General features: G+C 39.3%; 1 protein-coding gene across 7 annotated transcripts in view; it reads left to right on the top strand.

The window, feature by feature from the left end:
• The window catches only part of ANK3 (ankyrin 3), a 288028-nt gene that overhangs the window by 58039 nt on the left and 202038 nt on the right, over positions 1 to 27951 (top strand). For all 7 annotated transcript variants that reach the window (XM_074958832.1, XM_074958833.1, XM_074958837.1 and 4 more), the window contains exons 2-4: positions 22095 to 22196; positions 22647 to 22745; positions 23147 to 23245. In XM_074958832.1, coding sequence (XP_074814933.1) covers positions 22095 to 22196; positions 22647 to 22745; positions 23147 to 23245 — 300 coding nt within the window. The remainder of the gene's footprint in view (positions 1 to 22094; positions 22197 to 22646; positions 22746 to 23146; positions 23246 to 27951) is intronic.

Raw genomic sequence — 27951 nt, 5'->3', positions numbered from 1 at the left:
ACAATTCAGTTTAACAGAATCCTCTGTCTACTAAAATCTGCCATTTTCATGAGATTGTAACATTTTATTTTCATATCTGTTGATTGGGTGACAGCATCCAGAATCTCTCTTCATCCCATGCTATGGAAGAATGTAAATGTTAGGGGGCTTATTCCTTCACCCACTTACTTCCCTGGTCCTTCTCGCATGAACAGAGAGCAACAATACCCGAAGTCCAAACGTGCAAACAATTCAATGTTTATTGGGGTGAACTTCCAGCAAACATGATTCCAGTTTCCTTCCTTAGTATCCTCCTTCCCAGCTCTGACACCACAGAGCCTTAAACCTGTGTCCCTGTTCCCATTCCTGCCCTTAGCAAAACATGATTCCAATTTCCTTACCCCCATTCCCTGTTCCCATTTCCCCCTTTAGCAAAACATGATTCCAATTTCCTTACCCTATTCCCTGTTCCCATTTCCCCCTTTAGCAAAACATGATTCCAATTTCCCCACCCCCATTCCCTGTTCCCATCTCCCCACACACACACCCCCACCCCCTCACTTCCTGATTGACTGCAGACTATATAGTAAAACTTGAGTTCTGCTTAGCTATACCTTAATCAATCATTTTCCTGAAATTTAACTAACCAATCCTAACATGATTATGTAACCAATTATATCCCACCACCTTAATTAGTTTACACCCAGCAAAATAAATTATACAGCAGACAGGACCAATCACAGAACCAGACAGAGGTTATACAGACAAACAATAGCAAAGTGGGAACTATAGTGACAAAACAATACAGAAGTGAGGATTTCACATCCCAGCTATTGATAAGTGAGTTCTTGCCAGACAGGATGCTATCAGACTAAGTTTCCTTTTATATTTTCTAGGCACTTCCCTTTCTCTGGAGGTGACAGGCATTATCAGGACAGGACTGTATTCCTAACAGCCCAATAGCACCTTATTTCAATGTGACTAGTTTGGAATGTGAGGATGTGACCCTTCGCTTCCCAGCTTATGGCTGCCTCTGCTGCTTAGCCAAAGGTCTTAGCCTAAGCACAGGGCCTCAAACTGTCACAGTAAGAGAAGGCCCTTACACCGGCAGACAGTGATTTTGGTTCTTTCTTTTATACCTCTATAACTAGCCAAGTGATAAGAATACATCTAAATTCTTAGAGTATAGGCCTTTACAGACAGGCCTGAATATCTATATCCTAACAGTAAATATTTAAGCTTGTCAGAATTCAATTTTTATCTTTTTATCATTTCAACTGATAATACCAATATTTATTTTAAGCTTTTTTTCTGTTTTTTTTTTTTCATTTAAATTTTCACAATTGTGGGAAATTATTGGGAAGTGTCGGACAATAAAGGGGGGTCAGACAAATTCAAAAAGTTAAAGTTTTATAACTGTGAAAACACAGATTGTCAATGTATGTTAAAATATACAAAGTAAATATCCTTATCTCAAATTCTAACAAGTTTTCAAACAGCATTTTTCTTATTTTGCTTATCATAAATTTTGATTGTCATCAATGGAAATATTTTTTCATCGGTTTGTGTGTGTGTGTATAGTAAAAAGAAAAGGAGTACGAGTGGCACCTTAGAGACTAACCAATTTATTTGAGCGTAAGCTTTCGTGAGTTACAGCTCACTTCATTGGAAAGCTTACGCTCGAATAAATTGGTTAGTCTCTAAGGTGCCACAAATACTCCTTTTCTTTTTGCGAATACAGACTAACACAGCTGCTACTCTGAAACCTGTGTGTATAGTGTATATGTTTCCTGACATTTACCAATAAAAATCTAATCCCTCCACACCCATAAATAGATTTTCAAATGCAGAAAAGAGATTTAGGGACCCAACTGCCATTTGTGTCTTTGAAAATCTCCCCCTTCATTTATCTTTTTGTCTTTTAAAGTCCACCTGATTCAACAAGGTCCTCATGCCATAATCTAAGCACATGTGCAGTACCATTGTATTCAGTGGGACTACTCACATGCTTAAAGTGAGGCATGTGTAAGCATCTTGCTGAACTGGGGCCTAAATTACATTACAAAGGGTCATGGTTTACTGTGAGATAAAACATCTCAACAATGAGGAAAACCCAAGTGCCTTCAAAACATTTGAAATACCTGCCACCTTGCAGTAACATAGGGTTTGAAGATTCTTGTTACCATTTTTAAATGGCAATTTTTTTCCTAAAAAAAATGTCCTTCTCATGAAAATATTAATTAACAACAGATTTTTCAAAATTGAATTAGAAACGATACAGAGATACTGAACACTGCAAGGATAGCGTCTACCACTAAGGCCACTTAAAAAAACTGATTTGCCACAGTAGCCTAGATGCAGAGGACTGAAACCTGCCTTATGATATATGGGCTCAGCCATAGATACTGCAGCAAGATAAATGCGTTTAAACAGACTTGGCCATATTCCTGCAACTGATTTCACATGGACAGACCCTTGTACACATGCAGATCACCAAGACTTCTGCTGGCAGTGTCAGTTGCAGAATTGGGGGTCTTGGTGTGTGTGTAAAATATGTCTATTTTATTGCTGCACACACCTGATGTCAATGGGGTTATTTCCATTTACATCTGCTAAGGGTCTGGCCCACAGTATTTATGATGTTTTTGAACTGGAAATTTGCTGCTTTTTAAAATTGACAATGTAATTGTAGGTTTTATTTTTATCATGGTAGCATCTGGGGTGGGGAGGGGGTACCATTGTGCTAGGCATGGTCCAAATGTAATAGAGATAATACCTGTCCTACACGCTTTCAGTCTAGATAAAGAAGATAGATAAAAGGGTAGGAGGATAAACAGAGACACAGAGAGTGACTTGCCCAAAGTCAAACAGCAGGATAGTAGCAGAGTTAGTTCTCCTGATTCCCCATCCAGTGGCGTATCCACTGACCACACTGCCTCTCACTTTGCATACAAAATTGCAGCTATTCTCTTAAGCCCAATTATTTCCTTATTTGGCAAGTGGAGACATTATCTGTGTCTTTATGACAAAACTATTACCCCTTTCTTTCCCCCTTTGATCCTGTTTCTCTTGTCCTGCACAAGTGCCAGATTGTAGACTTGCATGTCAATCAGCAGCTCTTATTTGTGAGATCAGATGAAGGAGCAATAGAGTGGAGATGAACAGAACAGAGTGAACAGTTCTAAATCTAACCCAGATTTTAAATCTTTCTTCATCAGAGAGTGAAGGGACCGCCTCTCCCCCAGGATCATGAATAAATGCAGGAGAGCACACACAAAACTCCTGATGTTTTAGATGACTTCCCATGGCACGGGAAGTGACCTTTGCTATTGGCCGGTCTGAATTTTACTCTGAGAGATCTAATTGAAGCTCTCTGAAGCAATTTTGCTTTATTGGAACTTTTAATTTCTGTAAAATAGAAGCTGAAGAATATAACAAATAGCCTTTTAGTTCAGGAAAACAACCCCTAGTACAAACATCATAAATTTCTTATAATTAGTCATCAAAAGTAGAATAAATATAAAATTACCACGGAGTAGGAAGCAGGCATGTGCAGTATTCAAAACACACAGAGTGTAAAATGATGTTATTGTTGCTTTTAGAAATAGTTCAAAGTAGTCTGCATTACAGAGGAAAGAGCTGATAAGCAAAATGACAAAAGCTTGTTTCAGGAGTGATTCCAAGCAACCCTAGTGCTCTAACCAGCTGATTCTACAGCTATTTTTGGTATTCTAGACATCCCGATTACACATACAGGGAATGATTGGAGCCTACAAATATGGTAAACCAGCCAGGAATCCTGTGACATGGTCTGTTGCAAGCCTAATAATCTTACAACACTGACAATCACTTGCCTTCTACAGTTATTATAGTTAAGGGAAGTCAAACAAGTGACCATGCTTAGTTCTTTAATAAAAACTGATCTATACTTCCTGCCGGCAGCTATTTTTAGCTGTGATGCAGAGTCCCAAGTGTTAACTAATTGAGTCATCAGGTTTCATATCTGGCCACAGAAAATGGCAGTGGAAGAGGGAGAATGCTTCCCAGAACAAGTAAGCCATTGCAGATTCTGAAATGAAAGTAAAATCTGATTATCTAATTTATTATATTAGTACTTAAAATCTTTAAGTGTATGAAACAAAAAATTACAGATGAGGAAATACATTTAGTTTTATTTATTGTACCTTGTGTCTACATTTGTTTTTGGTTTTGGTTTTTTTACTATAGACTGATGTGGTATTCAGATGATATCCAGAAATTTGTGTTTTCTCTATTTTATAAGAATATCCTACTCAGGACATTCTGAAGAGGATGCTTAGTACAGTTCCAGAAGGAGTTTTGTACTGTTTCATGCTGTACCATAGGCCTAAAATAACCTGGATATATTTACTTCTAACATACCATCATTTTATTATTTGGTGTTTTTCTTCAAGAAATTTGTACAACTAAAAGAAGCAAACTCCTGCTTCTATTTTTTTCCAAATTTTATTTATCACTACCCCTTTTTGACTGAATTGTATTTTGACAGTACAGTTTAGAAAGAGAGGCTGTTAATGATGTACGACTTCATCCTGCAAACCTATACCCACACAAATAACTCTTACTCACGTGAATTGTCCCATTGACCTCAGTAGTGCTGTTTGCAGGAACAGAACTCTAGTCTATAAATTACTCAGTATAATACTGAGATTTTTTTAAAAATATGGTATTTCATGCTACGCTATGTTGAAAACTTTAACACACGAGATTACAGCAAAATTTGGCATCCCTTACAAATAGAGAGGAATGTCTGACTACCCTTCAGGTAGCCCTGGTAGAATCAAGAGTAAAATATTTCTTGAAGGTCAACAATATTTAACAGGCAGCACTTCCAACAATTTATAACTCAGCAATCACCAGCATATTAGCAAAAATGTCACACACTGAAAAAAATATTGCATTGAGCTCTTTTAAATGTGTACTTTACTCCTGATCAATATCAGAGCAACCTGCCCTATGAAAAATCATCTTCATAGAAATTATGGCAATTTTTTGCTTTTCTGTTTGTTCCTTTTATTGATGAAAAGTATACTCAACCTTCAATGCAAACAATAAATACAAAGTAGATTAATAAGAACTTTGTTTTGTTAAAGCAGTTTCTTACAGGAAGAGACCTGGTTAGATTAAGATATTTTATCTGTTTATTATGCAATAGTAAACTATATTTTTAATGTCAGGCATGTAATAAGGTTGAAAGTTTTGTTTACAGTCCTGCCTTTTTAAACACACTAATATAAATCTTTAGAATGAGGAATTTATCTTTTGAAGAAATAATGTCAAAACCTTGTTCATCCATTTTAATACTGTATGGTGTAATATTGTTTTTAGGTACTAGTAAACTTCTTCATTCTGGAATGAAACTGCTGCCTGTTAATTGCTCCGCTCCCTTTGTTTCCAGTGTGGCTATTTTTATGTTATAATATGAGAAACTCATTTAATTTACTTGGAATAACAGCAATCAGATTCCCAGAATTTATTTAAATGATCTTAAGTTTTGAAGGACAGTTAAGAGTTCCCAAGAAAATAGATGCACTGACAAGTCAAGAAATGCTTAAGAACTAATTTTCCAGCATTTGTTGTATAAAGTAAAAAAGAAAAATCCATGCTTATTTAGCTCAAGTATAGAAACAGAATATACAGCTTTTAAGTGTCCTTTGTGAAGGAAACTTATTTCTGTGAGCAAATTCATAATCTTAACTGCTTTTTAAAAACTGTTTCTAATTACCCTCCTACTTGTGGACACTCTTGCTTTACATTTTCTTGTGTTAAGGAGAACCCTAATATAATACAAATTTTAAAAGTGAAAAAAAAGTGTACTAAACTCTAATATTTCACTTCTGCTGCATTAATACTATTTATGTTTAAGAACTCCAACGCAGGGTTTAAATGTTAGCAACATACTTCTGTGTGAATTACCGATGAAAATGTCTGGCATATTTCCTAATATGTTCCCACATTACTACAAACATGTATGTGATATACACAGTAATGCAGAATGCAATTACCAAAATATGCATAAGATTTCAAAAGCAAAAAAAAAGCATATGAAATGTTATTTTGAGGTTTGATAATTACAAAGAGAGCGCATGTTAGACCATCTTGTTTCTTTTTTCATAGTACAATGAATCATTGCAAGCACCGTATCTAAGCATGGATACTTTAGAAGTTAGTGCAGTCCTGCTACATTTTGTGCAATGTGTGTAGGTGACTAGGCTGAGGTTAAAATCACTATGTCCTAGAGCACTGGCTTTGGAAGTGTGCTGACCCACTGCATACTCTGCATGATCATTGTCACAACAGAATGGCATTTACTGTTGTTAGCCAATGCTTTGTTAGCAGCTGAGTAGAAACTAGTCTTTCTGTTGGTATATGATATGATGGTTTAAACAGAAGACCTAGTTAACTGAGATGGACTGAACTATGGAAAAGATCTGTGCAGAAAGGGTATAGTAATTTTTTTTTCTTAATTCTGCTTCTAGAAATGTTATTCATTATAGGTTCTGATTCTCATTCCCTACATATCTGAATCTCCCACAGGCTGCAATGGATGTTTTGGTTGTACTGGGAAAATAGGATCTAGTAGTCCATAGCTTGTAGATTTGCTATTTCAGAAGTGATGTTTTTGATTATTGTTACTTTACTGCTGACTTGTCCTATACATATCATCAAATGCTAAGGGGAGCTACTACTACTAAAATATGGATGATAGGTAACATTGTCAGCTATTCAGAGCTCACTACTGGAAATGTAGAATAACCTGATCTTCAATCAAACCGTTAAACAAAAAATTAGTTTTCCACTTTGGTGTATTGTGCTAAAACATAAGTAAAGAAGTTGCACTATTTAGTCTAATTTGATGACATTGATCATTAAAAGTAATTTTTATTCTATTAAAAACCAATGATGTTGAAATATGTGCTTGGTATATTTCATTCTAGGATTCAGAAATGCAGTCTAGTATTTTCCAGATAAGAATGAAACAGATCAAATCAGTTTGAATCCCCAGATAACAAACCTGATTAAGGTGGAGTTAAATTTGCAAACACTTAGGAAACAAAATTGAGACTGAGATTTTCAAAAGAGCCTCCAAAGGGGCACCCTTAGGGTCTTGTAAAAACCCCATTCTAAATTGTTGTGGTCATATAGCAACCTTGGAAAGCCAGGAGAATTTTAGTTTAGTTTTATACTGAAAAGTGACTATGTGAAAATTCACCTTCTTGCTCAGCATATCTGTTCTTTACATTCAGTGATGATCACTTCAGTGGCAAAAATTAGCTTTTATTGTTTTCCTTCTTTTTCTACTCCTGTGGGAATTCTGCACCACTTTGAAATGCAGAATTTGCCTAGAATTAATGTTTCTCACAGAGTTTCATCCCCTCCCCCCACCCCCACTCCCGAATTCATGCTACAGAACTGCTGGCCGCCACAGGAGGCCACTGGATCCAGTAGTGCTTCCCATGCCTGCTGAGCAGATCAGATCCACAGTTTCCATAGTCTTGGCATCTTTCTCTAGTCCTGAGGAGTGAATAAGCTCCATGGCTTCCCCAGCATCAGTCTCTCTCATATAAACTGTGACGGTTACTCAGGCTAGAGGCTCCCTTTGCCAAGGTATGCAGGAGTCCGAGGTCAGGTGGAGATCCCTGCCCATGGCAGAGTTTGTAAATTCCCCCTGAGATCCCCATGGAGTATATAAATTCTGTAAGGTTCCTATGCTGTATGAGCAAAGCTTTTAAAAAATGTAGTCAGTAACTTTAAAATTAAACATACAAGTGTCTCTCAAATCCTCAATGACATCAGTCTTCTTTGTGGGCATAATTGGATAATAATAATAAAGTAACTCCTCACTTAACATTGTAGTTATGTTCCTGAAAAATGCAACATTAAGTGAAACGATGTTAAACAAATCCAATTTTCCCATAAGATTTAATGTAAATGCGGGGGGTTAGGTTCCAAGGAAATTATTTGGGGGCAGACAAAAGGCATTATGTACTGTACAGTACAGTACAGTACTGTGGTTGGGAAGGGCCCCTGGCTTACTGCACACAGGCACAGCCCACTGCAGGCAAGGACACTAGGAAGCACCTTCGCAGCAGCAGTGGCAGCTTACCTGGAGAAGAACAGGTGCCGACTTTGCTGGGGGATGCTCCAGGCCCGCCTCTTCCCGTCCCCACTCCACGCCCACCTCTTCCCACCCCCACTCCACCTCCTCTCCGGAGCACACCATATCCCCGCTCCTTCCCCGCCTCCAGAAAGTCCTAAGCGCTGCCAAACATCTGTTTGGCAGGCTTAGGACTTTCTGGGAGGGAGGGGAAGAGTGGCGATGCGGCGCTTCCTCACTCCTGCCCATCCCTCCCAGAAAGTCCTAAGTCCCAGAAAGTCGCTGTTTGGTGGTGCTTAGGACTTTCTGGGAGGGAGGCGGAGGAGTGGAGACGCAACGCTTCCCCGCTCCCCCCCCCGCCTCCCAGAAAGTCCTAAACGCCTCCAAACAGCTGTTTGGGAGGGAGGGAGAGGAGGCGGAGAAGAGGAACTTGTGCAATACTCCCCTGTAAAGTTGCTGCTCTTCCACAAAATCTTACATGCAGCATACAGAGCAGGCAGCCAAACGACATTATAAGGGAGCATTGCACAACTTTAAACGAGCACGTTCCCTAATTGAGCAGCGACGTAACTTTGAAACAACGTTAAGTTGGAGGATGTTAAGTTAGGAGTTACTGTAGTGTCTTTCTCTGATATAGCACTTTTCATCAGCCTTATTGTTATTTTTTGGCCTAAGCTGTTTTTGAGACAGAGAGTCCAGAAGATTTCAAGAAACTCCTACAAAAAACAAACAACAACAAAAAACAGAAAAACCTAAGTGCCTCTATTTCTTTTTCAGACTCCTATCTCATTAATGCTTTGTCCAATTACCTTCAAATGATTTTAAGCAATTCTGTTCTGATAGAAGACCACACACAAGTACTTTCAGGCAGAATTATTTTTATTGATGAAGTTAGAGTTTGGTGAATGGAGTCAAAATCAGGCATATAATGGAAAGTTAGAAACAGCTTTAACACTTTTCAGAGGGGTAGCCGTGTTAGTCTGTATCAGTAAAAACAACGAGAAGTCCTTGTGGCACCTTAGAGACTAACAAATTTATTTGGGCATAAGCTTTTGTAGGTGATAACCCACTTCATCAGATGCACGGAGTGGAAAATACAGTAAGCAGGTATAAATATACAGAATATGAAAAGATGGGAGTTACCTTACCAAGTGGCGGGTCAGTGCTAACGAGGTCAATTCAATTAGGGTGAATGTGGCCCATTCCCAACAGTTGACAAGAAGGGGTGAATATCAACGGAGGGAAATTTATTTTTTGTAGTGACCCAGCCAATCCCAGCCTTTATTCAGGCCTAATTTGATGGTGTCCAGTTTGCAAATTAATTCCAGTTCTGGAGTTTCTCATTGAAGTCTGTTTTTGAAGGTATTTTTGTTGAAGAATGGTGACTTTTAAGTCTGTTATTGAGAGTCCAGAGAGCTGAAGTGCTCTCCTACTGGTTTTTGAATGTTACAGTTCTTGATGTCTGATTTGTGTCCATTTATTCTGTTGCGTAGAGACTGTCCGGTTTGCCAATGTACATGGCAGAGGGGCATTGCTTGCACATGATGGCATATATCACACTGGTAAATGTGCAGGTGAATGAGCCTGTGATGGTGTGGCTGATGTGGTTAGGTCCTATGATAGTGTCCCTTGAATAGATATGCAGACAGAGTTGGCAATGGGGTTTGTTGCAGGGGTTGGTTCCTGGCTTAGTGTTTCTGTTGTGTGGTGTGTAGCTGCTGGTGAGTATTTGTTTCAGGTTGCGGGGGGGGGGGCTGTCTGTAAGCGAGGACTGGCCTGTCTCCCAAGGTCTGTGAGAGTGAGGGATTGTCCTTCAGGATAGGTTGTAGATCCTTAATGATGCGCTGGAGAGGTTTTAGTTGGGGGCTGTGGGTGATGGCTAGTCAAAAACAGACTTCACCGAGAAACTGCAGAACTGGAATTAATTTGTTAGTCTCTAAGGTGCCACAAGGACTCCTCATTGTTTTTAGCTTTAACACTAGAGTTGCTACCATGGCTTCGTGATCTCCTGTATTGTAAACTCTCATATATTTTGCTTACTGCAATATGTTTAGGGAATTCATATGTATATTATGCTTGCATTTACATTCAGTTCACTATACTTATTACCAACACCTTCCACTTAATCCAGACTGACCTGGAACAAGTTTATGTATTTGTTTGAAAGTGCTGATTCTGAGTGAATAAACTGTGTCTGTTTAAAACATACTATGGAATCTTGCAAATATTTTTTATATATCATCTCCCATTCAGTTGGAATGCTTGTACCTAGTGTTATGTGTTAGGTGGGGAAAAAAAACCATCCATGGGTTTTGCCAGCATAAACTTTGAGATTTTTTCCCCCGAGAAAATAGACTCTAATTCTTGTTTCTGAAATGAGATACATACACTCGGGTTCGCTGGCAGGGAGATGGAGTAGATGATCAAATCCATGTCTAGATTGTGTGATCTGTAGAATGTGACTTTGACGCTGAAATGTGGAATATAACTTGAAGTTTGATCTTGGGCTGCACTGAAATTATCTCTACATTGTATTATTACAGCTCATCAGGTAGTCCGTTTCTGAGAGAAAGACTGCAGGGAATATATCAATAGCATCCCCTGGTGTTTAACACATTAGAGAGCGTTGTTATCTTGAGGTGAAAATAAACCTCAGAAGAAACACTTCTAAGCAGACCCTGTTTACCTCTATCTCTTTGTGGCTGCTGTAACAGTAATGAAGGCAAGTGATTTATTTTATACTGAGGAGTGAATGATGGAAATATTTTAGCTGTACATAAAAATCACGACAGAGTCAAAACTGCTGTATCAAGAGAATACCCTTCCTGGAGTTTAGAATGAACTTCAGAAATGCCATGTTGTCAACATAGGAATATGAAGCTCATGTCTGTTGTCTTCCTTCTGTAACAGATAATTTTAATTGATGATACTTTCTATTTTCCTTGAATCAATACATAATAAAGTGCTCAATTCTGCCACACTTACATTTAATGATAATATCTTATTCCTTGAGTAATACAACTGATGTCAATGACATTGTGCAATGTGAATTAGCCCTGAATTATCTCACTACTGAACCTTGCCTCTTCACACAAAGATCTCTGATAGGATGGTTATGGAAGTTTGCACTACAAATCATCTCTGTAGTACTGTGATTTCTCCTTCCACAAAAATAACTTTTCTCATTTAGTGTTAATGTACATACAGGAAGTTGTATACTGAATGTTGATCAGAAAGGTATCAGCTTTGCAGTGTTCTGAAATTAGGAATTATTTTAGCTGTTCCTAGCTCAATACACAACACAATGTTCACAGCAGCAGACATTTTCCCATAACTAACACAACAAACTATTCTCTGCTTCAGTGCTATCTGTATGCAAGCAAATGCAGAGTTATTTGATAGATCCAGCTGAACTCAGTGGGTGGGATCAGGTGCCAACCACTGTGAACATTCTTTGTTGTGTTGTCAGGTGCACATTTATATGGTTTTGTCATAACTCTGGTTAAATCACTAATTATTTGATGTTAGTTTCCTTAGTGTCCATCTTGACATGTAAATAATACAGAGATAATAGCTTAGAGTAGTGGTTTTCAAACTTTTTTTCTGGCGACCCGGTTAAAGAAAATTGTTGATGTCCACGACCCAGCGGAGCTGGGGATGAGGGGTTTGGGGTGTGGAAGGGCTCAGGGCTGGGGCAGAGGGTTGGGGTGAGGGGGTAAGGGCCGGAAGTGGCCAATGGGAGTGCAGAGCCAGTGCTCGGGGTGGGGGCAGTGTGCAGAGCCCCATTCCCCCCACCCACCTGCCTAGGAGCGAGACCTGCTGTTGGCTGCTTCTGGGGCGCAGCACGGTGTCAGAACAGGTAGGGACTAGCCTGCCTTAGCTGGGCAGCACTGCCAATGGGACATTTAATGGAGCCACCGCAACGCAGTGCCCCAAAGGCAGAAGTGGACATTAGATGACAAATTCCCATTGATAGGCAGTGACTTTCAATGGAGTTAAGTGTCTGACTGCCATTTATACCTTTGACAACCTTCCCTTAGGACACAGAACTGAAAGACCAGCAACAGTTTTTAATTTCCCACCTGTGTTTAAATTTTTGAGAGAACCTGTCATTCAAGCTTTTTATTAGACAAAGGGTCAGAATACTCATAACTCATGTGACTCACTAGGTTTGCATTCTGTTTTAAAAGGGCAGCTTTCTAAAATCTCAGCAACAGGTGAACCTGAAAAGAATGCACTGTAGCCAGGCAAGAGTTTGCAGTGTTAGGTAAAACAGCAAAACAATGATTTCCAACCTGCTGAAGATGATAAAAGGAGCATTAAGTAGCCTTTGTAACAAGTTTTGAAATTTTCTTGTATTTACCAACTATGGCATTTTAGAGTCCTTTATAGCCGTCTAACTGGAAAGTACAGAATTTTCAGTGATCTCTGTGAGTACGCACTATCAGTATTATGCTGAGGATGTCAAAAATGGACCAAAGAGGTAATGGTTTGCCAGTGCAACTGATGTTGACAATGAGATATCCCAAGTCAGCACTTTAGACACTTATTTGTCAGTGTGGTCTAGGAAGGAAGGGGATTTCTGTATGCACTTGGAGGATTCATTTTTGTCAAATTATCATTTTGACAGGATTTTTGGAATTGAGAAGCTGAATCTGAAAGGCTGCAGGAATATTTCTTTCAAAATTCTCCTCAGTTTGCTTAGTTGTAAATTAATGTTACGAGATGTTTTAGTCTTTGAGCTTATAGATTCAGGTAGCACTGACATAGAGGTATGTAAATTTATGATAATTTATTTATCATCGAAGACAAAAGAGATCTGCAAGCCAGATGTCGGGGGTGCAATTAAGGATAGATCCAGATGCAATGGCAGAAGAAATGTATAGTTAAGCTGCAACCAGGAGGGAGAGTCTCCCGGAGTCCCAAAGCAATTTATTTATTTATTTGTGAGCAATGGATCATAGTTTATATAGAATAAAAAAATTCTGGCAGCCTATAGGGTCATGTTCATGAGAGCATAATATTGTGGCCCCTTTATCATATGAGCGATAGAGACATGACCAGTGCAGAAAGACCATGATTGAGTTGTTTAACAGGGAAAAGTCTTAGGGGATTTTTTTTGGCTCTTGGCAAAACATTTCCCCATGATGTAATCATATTCAAAACATCTGTCTTTTCCTACTCGAGCAGGCATATATTAGGAATGAAAATCTTTTTGTTTTGTTTTTGTTTTTTTTGGTTACATTTATGGTTTGGATCACAGAAGGAGCTCTCTGAAGGATAGTTAGCAGAAGGACATAAGATAGCAGTTGGCCTCAGGCTAGCCTGTTTTTATCAGAAAAGCCACAGAATTCTTATGGATGGTTTATTTCCTGTTGTCCAAGCATGGCTGTTAACTGGCCTGCATAATTCAATGATTGCAAATTATTGGAAGAAAGCTCCCTCCACCCCATCAAAGCTGTGTAACATGCTTACTGGAAGGAAATTCATGAGTTAACATGGGGACAAAACATGAGCATAGGTAATTTTCAGTTAAGTTAATGGAGCTGTAGACCTTCAGCTCTTCTAAGGTTTTGGCCTATTGTTAAGAAAAGTGCCTTTTGCTACAATAGGATTACCTTCACCATCAAAACACGCACAACTGCTGTAATTTGTTCTCACAGATTTCCTCATGCTGCTGCAAGACTGGCTTAGTTAGAAGAGATTTGAAATGAAAACAACATACATTCATCCACTGAAATTAGGTCATTCTCTGTCTTCTTCCCCAACTCCCAACAAATGTTAGACATGGTCAGCAACTTTCTCTTGGTGACTCAAGCCAGAATGCATCCTGCTCCAGCCCTGCTCATAGTTTCTCTCACAACAGCTACTGTTAACGATGGAGTGAAAAACAAAACCCTGCTCTCAAAATGATAAATACCATATTTTTAATAACAAATACTGTAAATATAGTAAAAAGCAAACAAAGCCGAGCATACTAAAAGTACCAATAATACAAGAGGGAGCCTTAGCACAGTGAACATGTTGGCTTTGCACTTTCAGTCCTTTGTCAATAATAATGATTTCTCAGTTTTCTGGTAGGATCCTCGCCACCTCCAGAACTAGAAGCTGGGTTGACAAATGACCCAGTATTTACTAGCAATCACTTTCAGACAGATTTTGATACCTCTTAGAGTTTAAGACCAGATGGGACCACTAGATCATTTAATCTGACCTCCTGTATATCCCAGGTTACTAAATTTCATTCAGTTATCCCTGTATAGAGCTCAATAACTTGGGCTTGACTAAAGCATAACTTGCATTTGGCTAATGTTTCCTCACTTTGAGTAGTATCTTACTTCAGTGCGATGACTTGAGGAGGCTTTCAACCTTTATTTGATATTGCAGTTTTGCCTTGTAAGATCAGGATCTAAGATACTATGAAAGGGAGTAAGGGTGTCAGAATCTGTTCTTTTAATACATTTTTTAACTCAAGAAATCCCCTCCCCAAACAAACAAACAAAAACAAACACAAGTATAATTGGAAATGTAAAATCTGAAAAGGCAAATTTGCAGTATCATACTTTGAAATCATTAAATTTTTTTAGTATTTAAATGTGTCAAACAGAGCCATTTAGTTTTGGTAGTTCAATGACATATTACCAATGTGAGTATGGCAGATATATCTTTTGTCTACAGTATGCTGATATATTGTTTTGTCCAATTTATGGACAAAAATGCAATTGACAATTTTATGCTTTATAGTATAGAACAGTCACAGTCAGTTTGGATTTGTGCGAGTTTTAATGCTATCTTTGCATTAAGATTGCTTGTAGAAAATTATAGAGAAAAAAGGATTTTGAGAAGGCTTATGACCATGTTCCGAGAGAAATCATCTGGTGGTGTGTGAGAATACCCGAAGACTATATCATACTCAGCCAGGACATCTAGGAAGGTGCTGATACCGCAGTCAGAGGGCCCTGTGGAGAAAGGAATAGTTTCTAGTAAAAGTCTGAGTGCATCAAAGCTTGTCACTCAGCCCTCTTTGATCATAGTGGTGCTCAATGCACTTACAGAAAACATTAGTTTGAAATCCAGAAGTAGACCCTTTCCTCCCAAAGATGCATAATATTTTAATTCTGGAAGGGACAGACCTCAGATCTTAAGTATAAAGTGACTAGTAATGGAAAGTCTGTTCAAATGATAATCTATATCTATAAGATTTATGAGTATGTTATGAATAATGTTATTTATGTGTGAACAGCTACTAACTCTATGGGTATGTCCACTCTGCAATTAGACACCCACGGCTGGCCCCTGACAGCTCGGGCTAAGGGGCTGTTTAACTGCCAGCCTGAGACGAAATGTCTACACCACAATTAAACAACCCAGCACCCCAAGCTCCGCAAGCCTGAGTCAGCTGGCACGGGCCAGCCATGGCTTTTTAATTGCAGTGTAAACATACCCTATGTATGGCAAGACCATTTCCAGGATGCTGGTAGCAAAATCTCAGTGCAGATGCAGAGATGCAATAGTTTGTATACGAGGGGAACACAACAATATGTATTTTAAGCCTTATGGGAGATAAAATAAGGGTTCTGTGCAATAGCACAGTGATTGCATTCCCAGTGGCCAGCTACACAAGCATCTAGAATGCAGTATGCTTTGATATGTGTCTTAAACCTAGTATTCTCTTGACATTTGATAAGACACTGGAAAATCAAAAGTCAATTTTCTTCTTTATTTTCATACTGGAAATAAAAGATAAAACTGAAAATGGCTACAAGGTGATTTCCACGTGAAGTTTGTTGTGGATTCCGATCTATAAAAGTTTAAATAGTTTGAGTCCCGGCTACCTGAGACTGTGACTCTACCCAGGTGATACTGCGCTGACTAGTCACGCAAGTTGTTCAAACAAAAAGCTCCCTCTCTCCTCCCATTTCAACAGAATAGGGCTGATGACAGGACATTCTTCATGAGGTGTCCTTGGCATCACTTCCCTACATCTGCAATACATGTGCACTGGAGCTGGTTGAAAATCAGAATTTCCAACCCATGGGAAGTTTCGATATTTCATAAATTTCTGAATTGAGTTGAAAATTTAAAATATCAGTATTTCCTACAGAACAGAAAGTTTGGAAAAATGTATATTAAGAAATATTCAAACATTTAATTTCAACTTTTTCAAACAAATTTAAACATTTAATTTTGGGTTGGCTTGACATGAATCTGTATCCCCCTGTATGGCTTTGATATCCCATGGGGGCTGTAGTTCAGATGCCTCATGGACCCATACTCCTATATGGTCTGTGTCCCCATTAGCACTACATCACCCATGAGTCACTAGGTGGTTCAACCAGAGAAGAGATCACAGTGCACCATGGGAGATGTAGTCCAGCCATGAAATGTTGAAATTCTGTTCAACAAAACAATATTTCAGTTTGATTTGACTCAACCCAGGATGAAATATTTAATTTGTAATTTCCCAATGGAAAAGTAAAAAAAATTCTGCACATTTAAATTTTTCCTGCGAGAGATTTAGATTTTGTGGGAAATTAATTGTCTGCTGAAAAAACATTTTTATGGAAAATTCCTGACTGGCAGTGTAACACACACACATACATCTTGGTCAACTGTTAGTGACCTTAATGACGTGCTGCTGCAAGATTCACTTGTTTTCCCTGGAGAGAAGAAGGGGTTGGAATGGAGTCTGCTTCCAGGTTGAGAAAATTGCTAGGAGGTCCATCTTTTTGTGGCTGATTTAACATGTTTTGCATAAAGTATTTTTTGCCTGTTCTGTGCAGAGAATCTTATCAGTGCAACTGAAATAATAGTGAAGTATGATGGCTTAAAGTAATTCTAAAATTGTTTGCAGAATGCCTCCACCCACAGAGGGGGACAACAATCAGATGTACAAGAGCCGGAGGCATAGTGGAAATAAAAACTAGCTTGTGGCAGTATGCTGGATGGGGGAAATGTGTCATATGGGAGAGAATTAGAAGTACTATGGGAAAACTAGATTTTACCTTAGATTTTTCATTCTCTAAACAAGCCCACATACCTGAAGTTGGTTTGCTGCCTATGACTGTGGAATGCAGAGACATGGTGTGTGCTTCCTGAGATTGGCACCTGTGGGCTGGACCACATTGTTAGGAGCTCTTCATTACTCTATCTTCAATTTAATTTGTTTTGTTGCAGTTCTTCAATCCTGGATTTTTGGAAAGGGACTCAGTAATTTTTATGTAGGCCTTTCCTTTGATTATGCTGAGTGTTTGAAAATGTTGGATATACTCAATGGTATACTGTTTGCCTGGTTAAAGAGAAAAGGCCTGTGGGCCTTTGGGGGTAGCAGGGGAGAGAAGTTAGCTGGGTCACTTTGCAAGGTAAAAAAGGGCTTAGTACAATTTTCTGCCTCTCTGTGAGGCAGAGGTAATATCTAAATCCAAGTGGCTGGAAGCTGGGAGGATATTGTTAAAAGACAGGTCACCTAGAGAGCTGGGAACGGACTACGATTTTCAAACAGGTTGGGTCCCTTTCGTTTTTCTATTTTATTTTATTGGTGGCTTCTATTTATAAGTGAGGTTGAAATATATGGAGAAAAAGCCAGAAGTCCTATTGAACTTGCTACATGACTGTGCAATCCCAAATAAACAGCCAGTGTCCTGAACTTGAAAATATTGCAGCAAGTCTTTGCTCAAGTACACTGTGCCCCAAATGGGGTGACTCATAACACAGCCTTAGGACTTGGGAGCATTAGCCAAGGACACAAGGAAACACTTTTGCTGTTCTCATTGCATGCAGTCACGTTATTTCCTAGCTACCAAAATATGGCATGTAATTCTGCATGCTAGCTTACATCAGCTTCAGGTAACTGGAAGCCATTAAAAAGGAAAACTGGAAGTGACAATTCACATACCCCATTACAAAGCGCTCATGTTACCTCCTGAGTAGACAGAAGAATATGTGTCGTCATTTCCTGCTTATGAAGAAAGAAAATGTATATGGGTCCATCTTGATTTAATATCAACCTCACAGGACAAAACGGTGTTTAACTAATGAAGTTAGTTGGAAATGTCTTTTTCTTACACCCAATCTTGGGGCAAACGGCTCTATAGCAAAATCTGAAAGCAGTTTTTGAGTGGGGAGTCGCTGGGGTGGGCATTACATTTCTGCTATATGTTCCAGTAAGCGGTTTGTTTGTATGCATCTCAATAATACCTAGACTAACTTTATCCAAACAGGATGCCTTTTTGTAGATCATCATGCTATGGGTTCAGCATAAAGGTTTACTTCCCTGACACTTGAGGGTTTCAGTATTTTCAGGAGAGGCCTTTGAAAAGACATATGTCACCCTATCTACATTATACTGTTGGGTCAAATGTAAACATATATACCTTCTTTCCCCTTCCCCTCTCCTTCTCTCTTCTGTTCCTTTTGCCTGAACATTTAAAATGAGCGGGGAAGGGGTGAAATGAAACTTTTAAAAAAAATAAAATGCAACGTTTCTCAACTGGCTGGAATTAATCCAATTGGCTGGACCTGATTTTGCACACCATGCTTCCCTGAAGGCTCCCCTCCCCCAAGAAGCAGCTGTAAACAGCTGATGGTAATTATCATCCACCTGCTGACAATGCCAAATAGACATCCCATTAAACTGTGACAAAAAGGGCTCCCAGGCTACTAAGTACATCCTCATACCTTTGGTCACCCTGGTAGAATGCTGATCTGTAATAATCTGCATTGCACAGCTCAAATGCTCTACTAAATGAAATTGCTTTACTGCTACTTTATTTGTGGCTATTTTCAAAAGAGTGTAGTTCGGTGTATGAGACTGTATAAATTGTAAACGGAACTCAGTTTTGATAGATCCTAATTAAACACTGAAATCTTCAGCTGCTTTATTAGGATTGCTTAAGATAACTTAGTATGTAATGGTCAACATGCCATGCTTGGAAAAAACAAAGTAAACTAGTGCACAGTAGGTTCCACTATTAACATACCATCACAAAATGCAGTACCAAATGCAAATAACTCAAAAGCCACTGAAGAACAGACCATGGCTAATGTTTTGTCATAGAAAAGCTGACTTCGACATGAATTCTTTTGGAACAGAAATCATATCAATACAAGTACTAATACAAGTATAAACTAGTACAAGTACAAGAAAAGAAAGTAGACTTCACAGTGTATATTATTGTGCTGCTGTTATGCCTTAGATTGCCTACTTCTGAACATCAGTGCTATTGTAAACAGAGGGGCTTAAAAGGCAGTGTTTAGATATGAGGTGAGGCTGAGTTTGCACTGATGTTCAGATTTGGTTTCAAAGGCGTCAAATCTTGCAAGATTGTTCCATGATAACAGAAATCTCACATGATCATCCATTCTCTCAAGATTTTGTCAGTGGCCAAACCCCTGTTTTCAAAACCAGAATGATGAGTTCCGTTCTGGAGGTTGAAATTCCACACAAATGCACACCTGAAATGCAAATGGATTTGCATTAGAGATTCTAGTTTTGGCTCATGCTGCATATTCTAAAGATGTAAATGCAAGAGAAAGCTGCAGGTCAGTTAAATCAATAGGATTTTATTAACTTAAATACCTTTGGCTGTAATTTAGCCAATTTGGCTTGGCCAATGGTGTGTGTTGGGGGTTTTGTGAATTAGCCTCATCCCACTGTAAAATTCTTGCATTACTTTCAGGAAGTTTTCTACAAATACAGTAGATTTGCCTGTGTGCTTGCATTGGAATTGACAGTCGACTAGTTCATGTAATAGAAGATTTTAGATCTCCAAATTGTGATAGATGATAGTGTTACATTGTTTTTGTGCTGTTCTGGGAAGCCATTGCTCTGAAAAATACATCATGATAGCAGGGCATATGTTTGAAAAAGTCTTAAGATTTTAATATTAATACTTGTATTATTCACTTCAGCATTTTCAATAAATTAACAATATTAATCATTGCAAAAATGTGGCATACCTGTTACATTCCTAATGGATGTCTTAAGCTGTTTGACTTAAATCTTTATATTGTATATCTGTTTAGGAATGTTTAGGAAATACACTAACATTTCCACTTAGTTTGTAGACAAAAAGGGGGCCCAATTCTCATTTAGTCTAAGGCCCTCTACACCATTCTGGAAATGTAAAGAGCTTTACAACGAGTGCCAATGGCCACCTGAGAATATCCTGTGTGCAGGAGGTAGGGTTGCCAACCTTCCTGGTTTCACTGGGAGTCCCCCGGAATCAGGCTATCTCCCAGAGATACTGCAGCCAAACAAGGAGATTTTGTGCATGAACAGTCCAGCAGCGTAGCAGGGCTAAGGCAGGCTTCCTACCTGCCCTGGCTCCACGCCACTCTCAGAAGCGGCCAACATGTCCCTATGGCCCCGGGAGGAGTAGCGGGTCTCTGCACACTGCCTCTACCCTGAGCACAGACTCCGCAGCTCCCATTGGCCAGGAACTGTGGCCAATGGGAGTTGCAGGTATGGTGCCTGTGGGAAGAGCCAGTGCACGGAGACCCCCTTGTCCCCCTGCCTAGGAGCCGCTGCCAGAAGGATGTGCCAGTCACTTTCGGGAGCTGCCCGAGGTAAGCGCCCCCCTCCTGCACCCTAACCCCCTGCCTCAGCCCTGAGCCCGCACCCAAACTCCCTCTCAGAGCCCAACCCCTCACCCCCTCCTGCATCCAAATTCCCTCTCAGAGCCCACACCCTCTCCTGTACCCCAACCCCCTGCGCCAGGCTCAGCCTGGATCCACCTCTCACACTCTGAATCCCTCGGCCCCAGCCCAGAGCCTGACCCCCCATGGCACCTTAATCCCCTACCCCAGCCCAGTGAAAGTGAGTGAGGGTGGGGGAGAGTGAGCGATGGAGGGAGCGGAGGTGCGGGACCTCAGAGAAGGAGCAGGGCAGGGGCAGGCCTTGGGGATGGGGTGGGGCGGGGCAGGGCGGGGCAGGGCAGGGCAAGGCAATGATATTTCAGTTTGTGCAGTTAGTTGACAACTGTAGCAGAAGGCCTCTCAAGCCAGGGTAGGGCTGGCATTAAGGTTCTCTGCATGAGCCTTTTCTTAGTCCCCAACACAGAGGGGATATCAGAGCACATTGCACTACAAATGGAGAACAGGCACAGAAAGATGAAGCAATAGCACAAAGTCTCAGAGGAAGTCTATGGTAGAGTTGACCAGAAAATTCTGATCTCCCATTCCTCAACCAAAAGACCTCCTCTGTAGCTGTTTCATGCCACAGATAAAAACAGTGACTCTGCTATATTCAAACTTATCTCAACTGAAACATTAGACTAAGTAGGGAAGCTATATTAAAGCAATAGAGTAGGACAACTGTACTGCACCTATCAATGTTTTGAAATGCTTTGTACATGTTAAAATAACCTTTACTAAAGATCCAGATGACTTTCTTGAAACATTGTCAAGTGTAATAAATAAAAGGTGACTTAAAGAAAAATTATGCAGACTATAATCAAAATATCAGATTTTAAGTACCTATACTCCCTGGAACCATAGTTTTGAATTCCAGTAGCCTCAATCCCTCTGAAGTAGATATATCGACATCCAATGCTGTTTGGATGATGAGGGAAATCTTTCATGTGAGACTTTAATAATCATTTTGTAAAAGGAGGATGGTTGCCAAGGTATCCTAACCCTGAGTCCCAATCCTTTTGTTGAGTGTGCTGGGCACCAGATGTCAACTTGGCTACTGTTCTTTTACCCCAGGCAGAACTGCCTCATTCTACCAGAATGCGCATGAAATGAACTCTTGCAGTCCTTAGGTAAAATTCCCACTGATATCAACAGATTTTCCCTAAGTAGGGACTGCAAGATTTGGCCCATGTTTGGTAAAGCAGTTTGGGCTACTTTAGTGCCATATGTAAATAATAAATATAAAATGTATTATTTTTATCTCATGAATAGGTTTGATGCCAAGTGAATGTATTTCTGTATCTTGTTCTAATGACAAACTCAATTTTCCCTTTTTGCCCCCCAGTCTGATACAAATGCAAGTTACCTACGAGCTGCTCGAGCTGGCAACCTAGAAAAGGCTCTTGACTACTTAAAAACTGGAGTGGACATCAACATTTGCAATCAGGTGGTAGAATATTTTAATTAAATTTTCCTTCATTCTGTAAACTCTACTCTTGCTTTGTCTAGGTATATATTATCACTTCTTATCAGTAATAACTTTCAGTTAATGTTTTGATAACTGAATCTTATTGCATATTTGCATTTCCTATACAACAAAATCCTTTAAGAAACTATATTTCACTTTCACTGGGATAACATTAAGGTGTTCAATTTTATTATGCATTCTGTTTGTATTACACTAGTGTTTGTGCTAATGTGTCATATTTAATGCCGTTAAGCCTCTGTAGTCCAGCTGAACACTTATTGCTTCCTATAACCAAGTAGTTAAAATGCTCATTTGAAAATAGCTTCTTCAGGAGATAATCAGAATGGAATGTAATCCTTTGGTCTCATGATAGATTGTTTGCTGCACTAAACAACCTGTATCAGTCTTTCCCTTTCCATTTTTTATCAGAATGGGTTGAACGCACTCCATCTTGCTTCCAAAGAAGGTCATGTAGAAGTTGTTTCAGAACTGATAAAGCGAGGTGCCAATGTGGATGCAGCAACAAAGGTCAGTAGTTCCTATCTAGCTGTTCTACTGTTTGCCCAGATTCCATGTAAGCAAAGTGTCAACCAATTGATTGCAGGCGTTATTATAGCAGTTTAAGTAATTAAATATTTTCTCCGATGATGTGACTCTCAAGAATTTTTCAACACACATCTCGTAGGTTATAATAAACGTCACAGGTTACTAGTGAGGATGTTAGGTCACAAAAAAATCTTACTTTGTTTTGTAGAGATATATTAAAATATATTTAACAATAGAAATATTGTATGAAGCGTGTATTAGTAGGTGAAAATATATTTCAGAATGGGCCGTGGGGTCGACATGCTTAATCATGTTTTCAACTGTAAATTTCTACTAGTTTTACTTTTAAACAGATTTCACATTTCATCCCTCTCTACTTTCAGAAAGGAAACACAGCATTGCACATAGCATCTCTGGCTGGACAGACAGCAGTTGTTAAAGTGTTGGTTACAAATAAGGCCAATGTCAATGCACAGTCTCAGGTAAAGTTACTGAACTTTACTAAGAATGTTACTGAACCAAAAAAAAAAAAAAAGGTCATTATGTCAGTGTCTTTCTCCTTTTTTAAACTGTAACATTATTAGGGTGTGTAAGACAGCTTTGTTGGCATTAATGATGTCTCTGGAGAAGTGGGAGATTGATAGAGCAAGTAAAATTAGGAGTGAGCAAAATCATTCAGGTAAAAGAAGAGCTGTTCTTCCTTTAATCAGCTTCCCCACCCCAAGCTATTGTCTTTTATGGCAAGCAAATGCCTGGATGAACATACCATCTCCTTGGCCCCAGGCTATTCTTTCTGGTGGCTAGCCCAACACACAGAAGATAAGGAAGATGATTTAATGTGCTTTCCAATCTCTGTCTTTCGAGGAAAGCTGTTTGGGGATTTGAAGGGTGTCTCCTGAATTCTTTGATGGCTTTATTTAGCCTTTTCAATTTTATGTTAAATGTTGGGAAAACCCTATTTTGAAATTAAATTACAGTAATTTTCTATTTCAAGCTGTATGTATTCTGTGCAGATGATCAATGAGAATGAGAAAATCTTGATTGTGAAATCCAGTGTTGTTTATAACTGTGCTGAAAAGTGTCATGTAATATGGAGCACAGCAAAGCACTTCACCCTTCATCTTGAGATCTGCCCTCCAGTAGTGTCCTACTAACTGCACTGTTACCTGGCCAGAATAGATAATGAAAAACCAGAGTTGGTAGAGAACTCCTGGTTCAAAGGAAATATATCCTATTTCAAAGTAATCCACTGTTACAGCCTGAAAGGGTTACCTTGCTTTTTCTTTATAACTTTTATCAGGAAGTACTATTGGAATATGCAGAAATAAAACACTTTTTTGAATTAATATGAAGGTCAGCTATAGAAAACTGAAAAAAAAGAAAGATTGTGTTTGTTAAAGGGATATGTTAAATATCATATATTTTTAAGAATCACATTTCTTTCCCTGTGTTTTTTTAGCATATTAAGTATGAAAGAATTAAAAAAATCTGATTTACTTCTCTCCATTGGTGCTGCTTGTTTACCACATGCATTTCACTCAGCTTGGACAAAAAAAAAAAATAAAAAGTTTCAAATTCTGCTTCTTGTCCATTAGCCAAATTCTGCAGTGTTTGGTTTCCAAACAATGCAGGAGAGTGTTCAAATCCAAACAGAACAAAAAATTGTTGAGAGAATTTTTCTTAAAAAAAAAAATCTAATGGTTTTTCTGTTGAAGGTAGAATGTTACGCTGTAAAAATACCCTTTTGTGGGTTCGGTCCTGGGAACAATTTGACGAGGCAAGCACCTATCAGAACCTCAAAGGGCTCTACCCTGATGGGCAAAAGAAGGGTGCTTTCTGGAATTTTCTTACTTCAGTTGAATTAGGTTAGCATGACTGAAAAGCCCTCTTAACTCTCATTAATAGGAAAGCTTTAGATCATTTGAACTGGTCGTGCTGTAGCCTAGACTCCCCCTTAGGTCTTGTCAAGACTAGGATTTAAAGGCGTTGTTAGCTAACACATGCTAACAAACACATTTAAAAAGTGATTGTGTAGGCACTGCACTTAACATGTGCTAAACAGGCCAACATGTGCTAACATGTCTCAAAGGCCTTGTTTTCACTAGCAGAAAAATGGTATTTATCACGTGTTAGCTCACACTACTGTTTACCCTGAACTTCTAACACACGTTAAAATTATGACTGCCTTGTCCAAACACACTAGGATTTTACCACATGCTAGTTACCGTGTATTAGCTAACACACGGTAAAAAACAAAAAAAAGTAAAACTCTTTTTTTCGTAATTTGGATATACCCAAGAACCTTTGTTGGCATAAAATGCACACTGATGGGGTGGTGCAGAATTCATCCTACTTTCTCTCACTCAACAGCCCATTCAGTTCCCTCAGCTGAATTGGAAGAACATCCCCTCTAGTTTTCTGGAGATGCTCTGCCTCTGCGATTTCATCCCCTAGCACCTCAGCTGCCCTCTGTGGTAACCAGGCATTGGGGATGGAGACTACTGAAGTCTGCCCTGGGAAGGAGGTTTGAATCAATGGATGTGTAGTTCCTACACAAATACCCAAGAGTGGGGATGACGTGTGGGGATTCAGCTCCTGTGTTTGCTGAGCCCCAATGGTCCTTAGCGCTCTATGCCACAAACCTGCCTCTAGCCAAGGTTTAATCCTGGATTTGAGCACCAGTTGTAACACATTCCTTTATATGGTCTAGAACTTGATTTTAACATTCTGCTGAATTTAGCAGCCTTCGGGCGTGAACGTTCAAAGATTTATTTTTCCTGATGCTGACCCTGCTTTTTGTGAGCTTGGCTCTTCCTCTTTCCCTGAAGGCAACAGCTGTCCCCTGCTGACAGAGCCAGCTTTGGGCACACAGGAAAGTAAGGCCTCTGTAAATCAAATCTTCATATTCTTTTAAAAAAAAAAAAAAGAACATTTACCTTTGTCTGTCCTTTGCATTTGTTCACAAGGGGTATTTATTACCCATGGAAGAGTAGAAGTTAACTTTAGGATGTGGCCCTAGTGGCTGCTTCAGTATCTTAAAGATTTTTTAAAAAAAAAAGATTATGGATTCTCTGTGGCACAATCTGAGAATTGTGATAAATTGAGGATATCCAGGAGAGTTCTCTTCCACCTTCCAGTGCTGATAGTACTTGGCTCTGCCCAATTTCACCCTTTCATTATTTAACTAAAAAGGAGAACAGGCTTCTGCTTGCACTTGAAATTCAGATTTAAAATGTTCTAGCCCAACAGTTTTTGAGTTTCTTAAGGTGGAACTAAATCAATAAATAGCTGTAATAATAATAATAGCTGTACTGTTTGAAAGGAATGGAGAAAAACTGGCACATGCTCTCTGTGTACTTTGAATTAGACTACCAAATAATAAGTGATAACTTGATATCACTTGCCCTGGTGAATTTTTTCTGGACCTTTTTGTGTCTTTTCATTAAGCAGAATTAATTGTGTGCTAACTAATTTCTCAGGCTCTTACTCAGGAAAGTAGTGAAGCACCTGTTTAACTTTAACTATTGACTCCAGTAGGTTATAAACACCTACTTAAGTGCTGTCCTCAATAGTGATATTTTCCTGAATTGGATCAAAATATCAAAATATCCAAACATTAACTGACTATGCAGACTACACTGGCCATGTAAATTAGTGCTTGACCTCAACTTTGTTCTGCTAAACATCTCATAGATAGAAATACTTCTCTTGGGCAAGAAGAACCACCTCAAATTCAGCTCCATCACTTTTATATCTGTCCTTATCTCCAACTTCCTGTTTGTCTCCATTGTCCATATGCTTTGCATTCTGGACAGTGACGTTTCCTTGTCCCACCACATATTCTTTGTCTGAACATGCACCATGGGCCACTATCTTATTTCCACATTGGTCAAAATCTTTATCCATGCCTGCTCTTTTGTTACCATGACTATTATAATTCGCTTCTACATGGCTTCCCTTAACCCTCCAGAGTCCAGAAATTTGCTGCCCACTTGCTTACACAAATAAATGTCGACATTTTTCCCAATTCCACTGAGTGTCTTCATTGTCTTCCTGTATTTGTGAGATCCAGCTTAAAAATTCCTGAACTTGTTTTTGTTTTAGTCTTCTTGAGAGACTTGTCCCTCTTTGCTCCCTTCCCTGCTCCTTCCTCTCTTCCTGCTCTTTGTGCCTTCATACAGTCTTGCCAGTCCTGATGTCCTCCCGCTAGAGTTCTTGACAGGTGAGAGAGCCTTCCGGTACCTCCCTACTTCATTGCATCACTACTGTTTAAAAATGCCAGCTGAAACCTATCTTTTCTGTTTTGTCTGCATCTCTTAATTTTCCTCTTCCTTGGCTGTTATAATTTATTTTCGCTTTATAACTGTTATTAGTTAACTCTCTATTTGGGGATACAGACTATGAAAGGCAGCATGATACAAAAGAAGGGTCTACTTCTACTCCCACTGAAATCAATTGCAAACATCCCACTGAATTCAGTGGAAACAATATCAGGCCCTAACGCTGTGTTTATTATATAGCTTCCTTGTGTCCCCCAGCCCCAAATTAACTCCAAATCTGTTTGTTTCAGACACTAGCTCTGTTCACAGAAATGAATAATAAACACTTGTTAGCACTAGTATCTTGCTATCCAGAATGTTCTTTGGAACCTGACTGCCATTCAGCTTCACATAACATTCAAGTTCTAAAGTTCTAAGTATGTGTGCACATCTGCTCCCTCTCTCCCTTTCCTGTGGGTTTTCTCCACATTTTCCCCACCCCTACCACCATCATGTGGCCTGGCTTCTAGCTCCCTCCCCAGCGACCGACCCTCAAGCTTCCAGCTCCTTTCTGCCCTGTGACTCCTCTGAGGACTTTAGAGCTTCCAATGCCATGACTCCTTCAGCACTCCTAAAACAGCTTTGATGTCCTAGGAGGAGAAGTATCTTCTCTAGTAATGGTAAAATATATGGTCTCTTTGGGACCAGTATCACTCCCTCCAAATTTCTCTCATACTTTGTGTCCTCCCCTTCTACAAGTTCTCCAGAGTACATTAAACACAGTATTTGAATAGAACTACCAAGCTCCAGCTCAGATACACAACCTGCACATGTTGCCATTGACAGAGTTGAGAACCCACTTATTGCTACCACTACTTCTGGTAGGTGGGAGTGTAGCGTGGGATGGAGCTTGAAGCCTTAGGGAAGTT

The sequence above is a fragment of the Natator depressus genome, chromosome 7 (assembly GCF_965152275.1).
Source record: "Natator depressus isolate rNatDep1 chromosome 7, rNatDep2.hap1, whole genome shotgun sequence".
In the NCBI taxonomy this organism is placed as follows: Eukaryota; Metazoa; Chordata; order Testudines; family Cheloniidae; genus Natator; species Natator depressus.
The sequence above is the reverse complement of the archived record's forward strand: the minus strand, read 5'-3'. Positions and strand labels throughout refer to the sequence as shown.